At 44.2% G+C, this 15,529-nt stretch overlaps 1 protein-coding gene across 3 annotated transcripts in view; it reads left to right on the top strand.

Annotated features, from left to right (window-relative positions):
• The first annotated feature begins 350 nt into the window (after positions 1-350).
• The window catches only part of Ntm (neurotrimin), a 421,851-nt gene continuing 406,672 nt past the window's right edge, over positions 351-15,529 (top strand). For all 3 annotated transcript variants that reach the window (XM_038322587.1, XM_038322586.1, XM_038322585.1), the window contains exon 1: positions 351-562. In XM_038322587.1, the coding sequence (XP_038178515.1) occupies positions 396-562 (167 nt within the window). In that variant the 5' untranslated portion in view covers positions 351-395. The remainder of the gene's footprint in view (positions 563-15,529) is intronic.

Genomic DNA, 15,529 nt, shown 5'->3' with positions numbered 1-15,529 from the left:
AAGTGCTTACTCCTGTCCAAAGTGCCATGCCTGAACTGCTACAGGGAAGAGGCGGCTCCTGAGACCAGCACCTGTGCGCCTGCTTGCCTGCTTGCCTGCCTTGCGCTTCTCGTTCCTGGCCACCTTCCTGGCTATAGGCAGCACGGAGAAAGTCCGCCTCGGATGCGTGCAGTGGAAACTGGTTCTTGGAGGCTGGCGAGCTGAGGCTGGATTTGAGGGAGGAATATTAGACTTGGAGGAGTCTGCGCGCTTTCCTCCTCCCAGTGCATCGCGCGGCCGCCGCTAGTTCATCGCTGGGTCCCCGCGCTCACTCCCCACCCCACCCACTTCCTGTGCTCGCCCGGGGGGCGTGTGCGTGCCTCTGCCGGAGTTCTGGGAAGTTGTAGCTGTCGAGAATGGGGGTCTGTGGGTACCTGTTCCTGCCCTGGAAGTGCCTCGTGGTCGTGTCTCTTAGGCTGCTGTTCCTTGTACCCACAGGAGTGCCGGTGCGCAGCGGAGATGCCACCTTTCCCAAAGCTATGGACAACGTGACGGTCAGGCAAGGGGAGAGCGCCACCCTCAGGTAGGGAACTGCCATTCTACTAAATAATGATTTGTTTGGGCTGGGGGACAGGGACAGGGTGCGGGTGTGTGCACTGGAGCAAGCCCGGGCTAGTGGAGGGGTCGCTAGTTCCCTCCACTGCACAATTTCTGGTTGAGCTTGGCTGCTCTGCCAAGCAAGGCATGTGGCAATCACAGGGCAATGCCAGGGTCGATCTGTGTTTCCCGAACCTGGCTTCCTTGACTCAGGGGTTTGTGAAGGGTGCGGGCTAGCTTCTCATTTTGAGGGCAGTGGTCCTGGTACTGTCTGTTCCTGAGCCCGAGGGTTATGGTGACCTGGGACTTGCCTGAGATTCAGCATGGATGATCTTCTCTCTGAAGTTAATGAGTCCCAAAGCAGGGGTATGACTTGGTGGGGATGCCCTCACTCCACCCGTGCCACTGGTTGTTGCCACCAGGGACTGAACTTTGCAAAACCTCTTTTCCTGAGCCTGGTTTTACCATTTTTTTTCTGGAATGTCTAGATTCCATGAGATGGTGGGCAGAGACAGATGCGCTCTCCTGTCTGAATGTGGCTTTCGAACACTGGTACCATGCCTTCTGATTTGTCTGTGGAAAATGCCGTCTCCATGAGTGAACTATGTTCTGGCTGTTCTGTCCATCCAGTCAGTATGTGCAAAACTTAGCATGTCCCAAACTCTAGGCTTTAGTGTCGTTTTGGGTCAGGAATGATTTATTGGGTTGAGGATTGCAAGACCTGGGAAGGAGGAGAAGAATCTTGGCTACATTTTGTGTTAAGTGGGGCAAGACTGTCTCCCTTGTTACCTCACTGTTAAAGCTCTAACTCCGTTTCCAGTGTCAATGAAACCACACCTCTCACAGGAAAGCTACACACTGGATCATTGTGATAGGAGATTTTCACCTCTGGGATTTTTAAGAGACCAAGAAACCTTCCTGCCTCACTTTGACTTAATGTATCCTCATTAATAAAGTTTCAAAAAATGGTCCACTGACCTGACCACAGGCGACAGGATATTATTTTCATCCTCTGACATGGAGATTCTTGGAAAATTAACCTTGACTTTTTTGCCAGATGTTTTGGTCCCATTAGTGTCCTGAGATTGGAATGCATGCGTGATATCCATAGGACAGAAAGCGTTGGGGAGGAAGTGCTGGCAGCACAGACTCGAATTGTGAGAGCATTTTCAAAAACACATGTGATTTAAGGAACCACACAAGGCTGCAAATATCCCAAGATCCTTTGTCTTTGGAGATCTAACTGTCATGGTTCCAAAGAACTCCTGATTACTCAGTGATCCACAAATAGACTCCTGAAGAAATACTCCAGATTAAACTAACCTGCCCAGTTGGCCCCCTCTCTGAAATGACTTGGTATTTACTTTATGTAGGGACTTCATGAAAGTTGTAATTATACATTGATTTCAGACTACTTCAATAGAAAAAAGCAACAACAACAACAACGAAAAACCCCGAACCTCTAAAACAATATAGTCAGGAAAATTTAATATTCTCTAGATGGCTCCTTTGGCCCTAACCCTTGGCTGCAGGAAGGAGACCCCCAGGAACAAAATAGAGATACTATCTATGTGGATTATTTTAGATACAAATAAATCCCCCTACCCACACACATTCAAAAGAGAGAAAAGAAAGTAGTGAGTGCCCTAGGGATTTGAATTGTCTATAAATAGACAATTGGCATTGACAGTGACTCTCACATTCCAAGGAAAACAAGGGGATTAGAGTGGCCCAAAATGTCATCCCAGGCAGGTAATAGATCTATGGCTCAGGAGGTCCTGGCTTTTTCAGAGAGTGGCTGCATCCAGCAGGTGCCAGGGTCAGGGGCTTTTTTCTCAGAGCACATTATTGTGGACTGGCTACTTTCCTCTCGTTTTCCACCCACACCTTTGTCTCTTTCAGACACCAGTGTTGGTCTGTGTTTTCACACAGACTTTCCACACAGTGGTCTTGTGTGAATGCAAATGGCAGAATGTGGATACGGTGATGCTGTGTTTGTATGCCTCAGGATTGGTCACAACCCAACCTCGCATAAAAGGTCCATCTAGTCCCCTGCTATGCTGTGTCAGCCACACAGAGCTGAATGTCTTTGTGACATTCAGGAGGGTGGCCCTCTCAGTGGAAGGAACCCTAACACCTAGGGATTAGACGAACCAGGGTGTGAATGATACAAGACATCAGTCATGGCCATGAGTTGTGGTCAGACCTGGCATGGGGTGTAACAGGCAAGCTGTGTGTGTGTGTCACCCATGCCCTTCAGGTGTGTGCTCACTCTTCTCAGACTGCACTGCACTCGAACACGAAAGGGCTTCCTTGTTGATGGTGCACTTAGACACATGTCCTGCCTTTTCTTGTTCTGTGCTGGAAAGTCGCACGTAGTGATTCTAGAATGCATTATTTTGTTTCTATAAAAACTGCTAAATTTGCTTATTGCCTGAGTTGCCACCATCCAGTGGTTTGTGATTTCATTTGTTTTTTTTTTCTTTAAAACTGTGCACTAGATGGAACTGGTTTCCTTCCTTCCCTGTCAACAAGTAGGGAGGCTAAAGCACCTCCACTTACATGGAAGGCCACCTCATCCTCCTCGCAGCAAGACTGCAGTTCCCTTTATGACCAGCAGAGGACTTTCTGCTCCAGTTTCTTCTTTTATTCTGCTTTGTTCTCACCAAGTATCATCTTTTTTTTTTTTTTTTTTTTTTCGAGACAGGGTTTCTCTGTGGCTTTGGATTGGAGCCTGTCCTGGAACTAGCTCTTGTAGACCAGGCTGGTCTCGAACTCACAGAGATCCGCCTGCCTCTGCCTCCCGAGTGCTGGGATTAAAGGCGTGCGCCACCACCGCCCGGCACCAAGTATCATCTTTGTGATCTTTTGTAGTCCCTAAAGAATAAATGTTTCAGCAACAAATTCTACTTGGAAGAAACTTTAAAAGTTTATTTTACTTTTTCTAGTTATCTCTAATGATCTGCATCGAGCTATTGGGAAACAATGGTGTTGGCAATATGTGCAGGGTTTCCGGCATTTGCAATCTCCCTCCGTTTTTTCCCTTCCCTTGATGTTCCTATGGATGGTGAGATCACATGGCTCAGAATGTGTAACTACGCAGACCCGTTGTGTTGTGTAGTCACCATGTATTAGGGAATACCAGAGCACTGTACGTTAATGCCTCAACCTCCTAACAATGTAAGTGAATCCTAATAATAATTATTTTGTAGTTGCTATTATTATCACATTTTATAGATAGGAAGACTAAGGCATTGGCATAAAGAATTACGCCTCATTTGGCCCTGGGATGTGGCTCAGTTGATAGAGTGCTTGCTCTCACGAAAAACAAAAACAAAACAAAACTTTCCTTGATTAACATGAAATAGCTAGGAGGTTTTGAAGTGAGACTAGCAGGAGGCCCTAGGAACAGTGATGTTAAGTTGAGCAGTGTTATCCTGAGTTGACCAGCTTATCATGTGTTGACCAGCCGCTGTGTGGTTCTGTGAACTAAGTGTACATAGTAACAGTTAATCCTCCCTACTCTCTGAACTTCATTAAATTATCTCCCACTCTACAGATCAAGGAGTTGGGACCCAAGGAGCGGCATTTCTCTGAACTTACACCAGTAGTGAGTGACGGAGCTACAGCATTGGTTTTGAGTGATTTCAGCAGACCTCGGTCATCGAGATTTCCCATGACTCATCAGGGCCCCATGAATTCTGGGTCTCCCTTCAGAGGTGTTTGATGTCTGCCATTTTTTCCTCTTTTCTCCTGTTTAATTGCCTTTCTAAGTGGGCTGAGCTCATCCTTAGAGAGCAAAGATCACACCTTTTAACGTCATGAGCATTCTGGATGACAAAGGTTTATGAAACAGATGAATGAAGACGAAACAAAACTATCCTTCACTGCTAATCACATTTCCTTATCACTTTATTCTATAACATATTAATGATCAAACAATAATGATTTATTACATGGTTGTTTCACAGAGCAGGGTGTTGAAGTGTGGAGGGAAAGATATGGAGGCCTGGACTTGACTCTCAGAAGCTCAGGGTCCACTCTCCAAAGCTACCCTGTGAACACTCAATCAAGGTTAACACATGGGGGCAGCAAGAGGGGAGGAGCTGAGCAGAGCGCCCTCTGGTGGAGGGAGGCTTTCAGTGGTTAACACATAGAATTGTAGTATTAAAAGTAGAGGAAGTGGTGGTTCTTGCCTGTAATCCCAGCACTGGGGAGGCAGAGGCAGGCAGATCTCTTAGTTCAAGGCCGGCCTGGTCTACAAAGAGTTCAAGGACATCCAGAGCTACAGAGAAACCCTGTCTTGTAAAGCAAACAAACAAAGTAGAGCAGCTCAGAAATTGAGATGGTTATTGGGCTGGGGAGGCCCAGGTACAGACCTCACGAAACATCAGAATGTCTTTCAGTGATTCTGCCCAGTGAGAAACCTGGGTCAGACATTCCACAAATAAAACAGCCACTACAAAAGTGAGTTATTTCCTGGGTGTAGAGCAAGTCAGAGGCTGAATCTCTACTCTATCTGGGTCTAGCCTTGGAGTAACTGAACCATGCCATTTTTCTTGGACCAGTTAAAAATAAAATGTCTGATTTAATGTATCAAATTAAGGCTGAATTTGATTTGGCAGCTCCAATAAGTAACACAGAAGACTGTGGTAGATCTAGAGAATTTCCATCCTGAGTTAGGAAATGGGGTTCCTTATGGATCTCAGTTAGTGCCCACAGATACTCTGAGGGCCCTGGAAGGGAGAACCATATTTTCTTTGGGTTTTTATACCAATGCTAAGCAATGACTTGGCTCATGGGGCTTACTTTTGGTTGTTCCTGCTAGGAACCACACTATCCAGATGGCTCCACTCAGTTCCTTCCGGTTTGGGCCCAAGTACTGATGTGATCCCCACACCCCCACTGAGGCCTTTGCTGACACCCAAATCAATTTAGTCCTCCTACCATTTATACCAGTTTTAATATCAGCTTCTCACAGTGGACGCTTTCTTTCGAGCGCTCATCTCCATCTGAAGTCATCCCATTCATTTGGTTACTTGTGTGCTGTGTGCCTTTTTCACCTGGACAGTGATTTCTGTGGGATAATCGCGCACCCTCTGGACAGGGAGTTCCATGGGCTAAGGGTGCACCCTCTGGACAGCGAGTTCCATGGGATAAGTGTGCACCCTCTGGACAGGGAGTTCTGTGGAATAAGTGTGCACTCTCTGGCTTGTTCATTCAACCACCAGAGTCTTTTTTACAGGAAGTGACCAATACACGAGCTGCATGGATGAGTGAAGAAATGTGTGTCTAAGATGGCTCCCTTCTCGCCTTGACTGTCTCTCTTTACCTTAGCATCTTGTATTGTCCTTGCCCTGGGATGTCCTTGGTGCAGCATCATAGTTGCCATGGTCATGGGGTGTGGGGTAGTTCCTGATGAGGTACTGTGTGCTGGTTCCAAATGCATGTAATTTATTGAGATGGTATCCTCCTGAGCTGTCCACAGATGGGCTGTGTTGGGAGTTTGTTCCTTATTTGATTGCTGTGCTATGACGTGCGCCTCCTGCTCTGGCTGGTCCCTTTACTACCCAGCCTCCCAATGTTTGAAGAGTTGTTCTTGATGATGTGTCAAGTGTTCCTCAGAGAAAGTAGTCTACTTAAGACAAGGAGGGGAACAAAAAAGCATCTCCCTCCTGTCTTCTATATTTAGAGTCCCCTGGCGGTAGTTGTCTCATGGTGGAACTATTGATTCCTGATGATGTCTTCACTTCTTCCGGATGGCAATGCCTTCCAGGAAGCATGCACTGGGCTTACCTCCCTGTCTTCTCTCAGGGAGGTAAGCTTCTCTCAGGGTTGCTGACTGTGCTCCCCTTAGAAGCCGGTCACACAGTCATCCTGTGGTCTGTGGCTCCCAGGAGCATGGGCAGCTGGGCCTGCGCAGGCAGATTCCTAGATTATGCCAGCCCATAGAGGAGCCAGAAACCAAAATGGGAAACATGAAAACTCAACCAACTATGGGACAGAAGAGGTGGGAGTCAGCCAGTTCTTCCTGGAACCCAAAACTGCGTGGAGAGGGGCAACCCAGTTTTCCAGTATTGCTTCCCTCCGCCAGTGGTGTGTTGCAGAAATAGTTATTCTTCCCTCTGTTAGAGTGTACAATGTTTTGAGGTTTGGAAGGATTACAGAGACTATGATGGTCAGTCACACAGTGTAACAAGGGCAGTGACAGTCAGTCTTGCTCCAAGGTGAGGAAAGTTGACATCCAGCACGAATTCCAGGCCCTGGCTGTGGTCTCACCAGGCTGTGTGGGCCTAAAGGAGGGTGGACTTTCCCACTAAATACCAATCTGTTCTGCAGACCTACTAGTGTGCATCTGATATTTATCACTGCATTCTTGGTTCTCTCCTAACTCTGTTTTTTTTTTTGACCAAAGCCAGTGTGATTACTCTGCGGTTCTGACTCTGTGTGGGACAGGCCTGTGTCCTGCCTGTTAAACCTTGTGCGGAATCACAAGGAGATACAGTGGTTATTCTGATTTTGCAGATGGAGAAGCCAAATTGAAGCTTTTCCCCAGATCACAGGATCAGATAGTAGGCACCTGGGCCTGAGCTGGTCTCAATTTATCCCCATTTTTCTCTTTTCCAAGTCCCTCTGCTACCAAGGACCTTGGAACTTGTTTGCTATTTCCTGTGTAACATGCAACTCCTTTCTTGACAAACTTTGGCCATGGGTTGTGGGAGTGTGAGGGATGTATACAGTTTGTGGCATGAATGCACAGAGAGACCCATTCTGCCCTAGCAGAACCCTTCTTGAAATCATGGAGCTGACTTGTTTTGTTCAAGAGAAACCTTATTTCAGGCTCTGTCATTAATCCTTTTGCTTCAGATATCAGCAGTCTTGGGCTTTTCACAGAGAGGTCACAATTCCTCAAATACATCTGAGTGTTTTCCCAAAATGGAACACCAAACAGTTCCAGGTAGACACTATACTATAAGGGTGACACAAGCCAGTGCAACTGAATGTTGGATGGTTGAGGCCCAATGGGAAGGCCTGGGTCTACTATTTTCTTTCTTTCTTTCTTTCTTTCTTTCTTTCTTTCTTTCTTTCTTTCTTTCTTTCTTTCTTTCTTTCCTTTCTTTCTTCCCTCCCTCCCTCCTTCCTTCCTTCCTTCCTTCCTTCCTTCCTTCCCTCCCTCCTCCTTTCTTTTATATGCAGAATAGGACCATTCACATCTCTTCTGGAGTACCGAAAAAGTACAAAACTCATTAATGTTGATGCACAGCTATTCTTTAGGGCTGAACATTCCACTAAAATCATTTCATTCCCCCCCGAACAGGAAAGTTGGTCAATTTCCATTGATGACCAGTAAAAATAGTAGACAAAGCCATCAATACCACATTTATCTATATGCATGCAGAAACCTATGTGGATGCTCTAAAAACAGTGTTTTATGACATGAAAAGTTTATTGGATTTAGGATGCATTTTCAGATTTTTTTGTGGGAGCAACGAGAGGCGATAAAAAAGAAGTTTAATTGAATGACAGCTGGTAGAGACAAGTCTATACAGAGTACCAACAAACAGACTCCATCAGACGTGTGCTAGGGGACAAGGGGCCCCATTGGAAGGAAACTGAACTTGAAGGCAGGAACCCAAGCAATCCTGGGACAGGCATCTTCTCAGTGTGGTTTCAGAGTTTCAAGACAACAGTTGCTAGACACTCCGTGGTGTTGTGTCTGGTGAAAACAAAGCATTGCCCTGCTGGAAAGACTTTTCCTGACTGGTAGAGGTCGCAGCCTTCCATGCCCTGGCAGCTTATCTCTATAGCCTGGCCAAATGGGATCCCTCCCTCCCCAGCAGAACTGCCTGCCTCAACCTGCCTGTATCTGGATAATGTCCCTGGAGAACTGACCTGATGTGAAAACTGTCTCTAGCCAGATGCCTTTTTCATTTCCAGCTCCACCCAGATCTCTGCTAAGAAGGCTTGTGCTAGGAGCTCTGCTATAGGATCCTACTGCCTCATACTATAGGCCTTGTGATGGGACCGTGTCATTTGATACAAATTGGGGTTTGTGTCCAGGTTCCCCAATCCTATATACTCCTTATACTCTGGGATAAAGTTGAGTTGTTTCACCAAAAGCAGTCCTCCAGAGGGCTATTTCCATTCATGCTCATGGGATACTGACAAAGATTTCTGTTGCCAGTTCTGCCCCTTTGTCCTCTTGGACTGATGACCGATAGGTAGAGAGGGAAAAAGATGGTCCTCATGATGTACAAAATTTAATGCATAGCTATCTTCTCATATGTATGTGGCTATACATGTATATAAACTCATGTTTATGTATATATAGGTGTATGTAACATCCATACATGATTTCCTATTCTCATCATAAACTGTTGTCAGTCTAATATTTATGTCACAATACTTCCATAGATTTACTGTGTTCATTTCTAAAGGGTTATAAAAAGATAAATCCTGCTTTGTCCACCCATAATCATCTGTAATTGTGTGTGTGTGTGTTTGTGTGTGTGCATGCTTTTTCCAACACCTTTGCTTTGATCTGTGAATCTTCTTATGTTCCAATCATTTCCTGAGATGTTTTGTTTTTGAAAGGAAGTGAGAAGAAGAAAGGAATTCCTTCATTTTTTCCTAACAAGACGGTTGCAAAATAAGTAGTGACAATTCATGGCTCTGAAGATGAATTTTCCACCCAACAAAGCCGTCTAGAATGTTTCATAAAGTAGATTATCAGAAAGTCACAGACAGACTTGGGCTAGGAGGACCTCTGTGTTTGGAGGATTGGTCTCTTTGATAATACGATGTAGTAGGGCAGGAAGATGGGATGGGTTTCCATGCAATAGGGGCTCTCTGGGTATGTCCGTCTTCAATAGTGCACCAGGTTCTTTCACCTGCCTTTGATGTCTCCTTGTCATTGGAAGGCAGGGCCAGAACTTGTATGGTGAAAATCGAGATAGAAACCTGCATTTGGTTATTTTCTTTAGGGTGGAGGAAAATCTGGGACACTTCTAAAATTTACAAATGATCTTGGGATTCACTGATGGGATCAAGAAAGCTCTTTCTTCCAAAGCCAGTGGCAAAATGTGTAAATTAACTTGAGTGTAAGAGCTATTATGTATTTCAGCTTCCATCTTTTATGATCTGTTTGTCAAAAATCATGTATTCACATGGCTGAGTTGTTTGGATTTGTTTTGGAGTGTTTGGCCAATTTTCTGTCTTCTCAGAGTGAAATATTTTGCTTAAAAAGCTTTTGGGGTGAGCTTTGTCTTGTAAAATGAACATATGAATTAATCTTAGAACCTGATGATGGATTTTAAAAAAAATAATAGAATTTTTAATGAAAACAGCATCAACCAACAGATTGATAGAAAATCATAAAACTGAAATCAACCTTCAAACAAAGCTTTGTTGGCCCCATGGAGGCAAAGGAAGATGTATTTGTATGAAAGCAATTTCTTATCTTCTCTGGATTTTAGACAGACTGTAATGTAACGGATGAGAGGGAGAATACTCTCACACCCAGAAAAATCATCGTTTTACGAATTTACCCATCAGGAGAGCTCAATCTAAAACAATTGTAGCTCACCAGAATTTACAAGTAAGAGAGGAAATGTATGTGAATTATTTTTAATTGAAAGCTTTTGTTATTGTTTGTGGCCCCCATAAAGAGGAGTTCTATGGGGCTGTAAGGAGAATTATGCCTATCTCATCACCAAAACAAACAAACAAGTAACTGCTTCTCATACCTTATATATGATCTTATTTGGAAGTAGAATTGAATGTTCTTTATCCAATATGCCTGAGACTTACATTTAAGATTTGGATTTTTAATAATGTGTTTCTTTTTAAATTTTTGTTGACAGAGGTTTCTGTCTCAACTGGTCCTGCAGTCATCCCAAAGAAATACACAGAGGTCTACATTAATTATAAACTGGTTGGCCTATTAGCTCAGGCTCCTTATTAACTTTTATATCTTACATCTTAAACCATAATTCTTGTCTGTGTTAGCCATGTGGCTTGGTAACTTTATAAGTGAAGCATTCTCGTCTTGCTTCCTCTGAATCTGGGTGACAACTGCAGACTGAGCTTTCCTCTACCCAGCATTTTCCTGTTCTCATTTCCATACCTATACTTCCTGCCTGATTACTGGTCAGTCAGCATTCATTAAACAAGTACAAGAAACAAATCTTTACAGGGTAAAACCATTGTCCCAGAAAAAAAAATTTGCAATTGCATGATCAGATGTCTTGGGGATGAGGCTTCATCATCCTATTCACAGGTTTTTTTTATGTTTCATATGTCCTGTGTACATAGCTTGGAGATGACTTTGTATAGTATTTTAAATAATTTTGTGGATGACACTGTGTTCACAGTATCGAGTTTTCTACTTCTATTATGCTGGTGCTCATGGAGTGAGATTTTGAGGGTTCTTTGAACTTTTGAATTAAGGGATGCTTAATCTTTAATGAACTGAAATGAAGTTATACTACAGTCAAGTGCTCCCTGAGACAATATACCCAGTTCATTCATGCAATGATAACACAGATATATTGAGGACTCATGGGGGGAATATTATATAATGGAGAAAACAGATGTTGGGGTGATGTGCTTGGAAGACAAAAAATGCTACAGAGTTAGCAGTCAAGGGTGGGAGCAGAAACTTGCATGTGAGTTTTCAAGTAATGTAGCCTTGTCGCTCCCAGGGTCTCAGGCTTCCAGGCTCCAGAAGTGTGAGACTATAGTTCTTATTGATTGGAAACATTTGGTTTGCTTCCCTGTTATCACAGCCCTACAGCATTGTAAAGAAAGGCTTTTGTTAAGTAATTACAGTCATATATAAAGAACTACAGAACGGCCTGCTTGGACCATGCAGTCTTCAACCATGACATGAACCTAGTGGTCCACAGAACAGTTATTGAAGTTCACAGCATTGTAAGTATCACTGCCCCTTCCCTAGAATAGCGCCAGCCCCTCGCGTTGCAATAACCAGGTAGGTTGAGGAGGTTGAAAACCGTTAGAGTGGGTTCCCTCTCTCTTAGAAGTCTGCCAGAATGAACTCATTTCTGCTTTTGGTTTTATTATGATAAACACTCTCAACCATAAGCCATCACCTGCCATCTTACCATGGTACTCTTCTATACCTGAAACTTGAAGAATGTTATATGCCTATTTCTAATCCCACAAACATCTTTACTTTGTGGATTTTGTGATCCGCCACAAGCAAAATCTTACATCTAGTATTTTCTTGAATATTGTCACCATTCCCCTCTCCTTTGGGAGGAAATGAACTATTTTGCAATATTTCCATCCCTCAAGCCATCTCAACCAATATTGACTAGTTTACCTCCCATGTCTTACTTACCATGAGATCTGAAAGGTGAATTTATGTCCTTTCTTGATGCTCACTGTGGCTTCTGTTTGTTTCTTTCTCATCGTCCTCAAAACTTGCCGTGGTGACAAACAGATACAACGTGGCACTATTGACCACTTGTCTTCTGGCTACAGCCAATCACTCCCCATCCTGACCACGCCCTTCCCTCTGAACTGCACTGTCCCACTCTGAACCAGCAGAGTCCCCTTTCAAATGACATTCGGATTGCATGCCTCTCTCATGCTCTTGGCCAGCCCCTCCTCGACTCAGCGCCACCTTTCACCTAACTGGCCGCTTCCTTGGTCAGTCCCAGTCCTGGGAACTGTCAACACTAACTGCTCATTTGTCATCCAGGTTTCCGGGCCAGAAACCTAGCAGATATTTTATTTGCCTTCCTGTCTTATGCTGTGCTTAGTACTCGGAGTTTGCAAACTCAGTTCATCTTCACTATTGCGTGATTTCCTGAATGAGACCACACTTCACTATCTGAATGCACCCTCAGGTCAAAGTCAACATTTTCCCTCCTAAACTATTTGATAACATTGCCTCTGGTCTTTATTTCTACTCCTCTTTATATAAAAAGATTTGTCTGTTTTTTTTTTTAATGTACATGGGTGTTTTGCATGCGTGCGTGTATGTGTACCACATACCTGTAGTGTCAGAGGAAGCCAGAAGAGGCCATTGGATTCTCTGGAACCGGAGTTAAAATTGTGAGCTGCCATGTGGGTGCTGGGAACCCAACCTGGGTCTTTTGGAAGAGCAGCCAGTGATCTTATCCACTGAGTCATCTCTCCAGCTCCTACCTGCTTGTGTTCTTAAAGAATCCTTTCCCTTGCTTTGAGTGAGTAGATACCATGTTTGTCTTTCTGGGTCTGAGTTACCTCATTCAGGATGATTTTTGTTCTAGTTCCATCCATTTGCCTGCAAATGTAAAGAAGTCATTATGTTTTTTGTTTTGGTTTTTGGTTTTATTTTTGTTCTTGTTGTTGTTTTTTCTTCCAAATAGTACTCCATTGTATAAATGTTCTACATTTTCTTTATCTGTTCTTTGGTTGAAGGGCATCTGGGTTGCTTTACAGGTTCTGGCTATCATGAATCACACTGGTGACCAACCTGATTGTCATCTTAGAACCGTCATTCAGTAACTGATGGAAGCAGATGCAGAGATTCACAGCCAGGCACTAGGGCCCATCTCCTTGAGTTCAGTAGAAGAGAGATAGAGGAGGGATTATATGAGCAAGGGGGGTCAAAATCATGACGGAGAAACCCACAGAGACAACTGACCCAAGCTCGTAGAAGCTCATGGACTCTTTTAGACTGACAGCTGGGGAACCTGCATGCGACCTAACTAAGCCCTCTGCATGTGGGTGACAGATGTATGGATTGGTCTTTTGTGGAGTCCCTGGCAGTGGGACCAAGATTTATCTCTTTGGAGTCTATTCACTATGGTGGGATACCATGCTCAGCCTTGATACAGGGGGAAAGCCTTGCTCCTGCCTCAACTTGATATGCTAGGCTTTATTGACTCCCCATAGGAGGTCTTACCCTTTCTGAGGAGTGGATAGGAGGGAGAGGAGAGTGGGGAGGGGAGGAACTGTGGTACATAAAATGAATAAAAACATTTTTAAAAAGTTAGAAGTCCTGCTTATCATTTAAGGACATAAATTATGTTACATGACTGTGTTCCAAACTCTGCTTTGGTCCAGTTATCTTCAGAATGAAAGGCAAACTCTCGGGCTATGAGCATTCTAATTACTCTGAGCTCATTACTGCTGCCTCCCCAGGACAGAGGCACCCTGAGCTTCTCTTGTTCTGCAATCCACCATGTCTACCCTCTCTGCTAGGATCTGCCATGGAAATGTGTGACCACAGATAGTCCCCACCGAAGTCATGTGTCCTTGCCAATGGCACATCCTCCAGGCCACGCTGATTGAAATAGCCCTTCCCTCCTCTTTCTGTTCCCTTCCCTAACTGTAATTTTCATCATGGCCTTAATACTTAGAAAGGCCTGTTATTTATTTATCTGTTACTTATTTATTGTCTCTTCCCCTAAAATGTAAGATCCACCAGGCCACTGAGTTTATTGCTCTCATTCATAGTGACTGAATTACAGCTGGGACACGCAATATATTAAAGGATATTCGTAGAGTGAATGAAACATTTATTAGGAATAATAGTAGGCTATTAACAGTAGAGATTTTGTTTATCTTTTGCTAGGAAGAGGAAAGTCTGTACTGGCATGGGCTCAGGTGTTATTAAACTGTACAAATAAGGGTAGGTGCTACTTTTGGATTTGCTTCTAGGTCAGCGGGTGAAATGTGATGTTGAGAAAGAAATTTCCTAGGCAGTGGGCAGTATGTCACACCTCATAAAGCCAGGGTGTGTGGAATCTAAAGGGCCTTTAAATACCCACGTTTACAAGGTGTTTTATAGAAAATCTAATAAACACTAGGAAATAAGGATTATTTTCTAGCCCGAGGCCTACGAACGTGGAAGGAAGATAAGGAAGTGGTAGCAGAAGGAAGGCAAACCGTGAGCCTGGGATTTAGGAAATTTTCAGTGCCCATTATTTTAGTTTAAACCTACCTCCCCACCCTCAAGACAGGGTGTCTCTGTGTACTCCTGGCTGTCCTGTAACTCACTCAGTAGACCAGATTGGCTTTGAACTCTGAGATTCCCCCTACCCCTGCCTTCTGAGTGCTGGAATTAAAGACCTGTACCACCCGTCTGGCAAGCCTACTTTCTTAAGAAAGTGCTGGCTCAGGGCTGTAGAGGATACTTTAGGGGCTAGACACAAAACTTTTCCCAGGTTCAAATGCTGGCTCAACCACCAACGTCTATGATCTCTGGGACACGGACTCACTGAGCTAGGACTCAGTTTACCATCATTTAAGGGATCTAGTAAAAGGAGCACTAAGCCATCAATACAGTGTGAAGTGCTCAAAACAATACAAGGCATACCATATAGGGCTGATACTATTGGCACAGCTGAGGGTGTGCCCAGTACCAACTGTCTCTGGACAAGCTGATATGCTTTCTTGCATGCCATCCCTCTTCAGAAGGCTGAGGGCACAGAGGACAGGGCAGGATCTACGCTGCCGCATTCTATAATTTTCTGTCATCTTAGCAGTGCAATTGCTTCTGGAAAATCTATGCAAAATTCATCGCTTTGAGACTGACTGGTGGCCCAGGGCCAAGGAGACTGGGTTTTGCATGGACCTTGGCTCTGTCACAACTCACCATGAGAGGCTACTAAGAAAATCAGCTCTCCTAGACTTCAGCTCCGTGCTGGAATAGCAAGGCGGGCATGCCCTATCCTGCTAGGTTCATTGCTTTTAAAGCAAAGCAGTGGGGGAAAAGACTTCTAGTGTCAAAAATATAAATTGTTTATTCTTGTCCATTGACACAGTCCATGACTGTATTTCCAGGTCTTTCTTAGGTTTATCATGTGACAGTTCTACCCAAAAGAATGTAAGCAATAGCTGTATGCATGCATTGGTCCTCAGACTCTCCCGTGTGAAATACATTGTGCTCTTTCTCCTGATTCCATCTGGCTGCTGATGCCCAAAATTACCTTGGAAA

This window comes from Arvicola amphibius, chromosome 3, assembly GCF_903992535.2.
Source record: "Arvicola amphibius chromosome 3, mArvAmp1.2, whole genome shotgun sequence".
Classification (NCBI taxonomy): domain Eukaryota; kingdom Metazoa; phylum Chordata; class Mammalia; order Rodentia; family Cricetidae; genus Arvicola; species Arvicola amphibius.
Note: the sequence above shows the minus strand (reverse complement) of the source record. Positions and strands in the feature narration are given on the sequence as shown.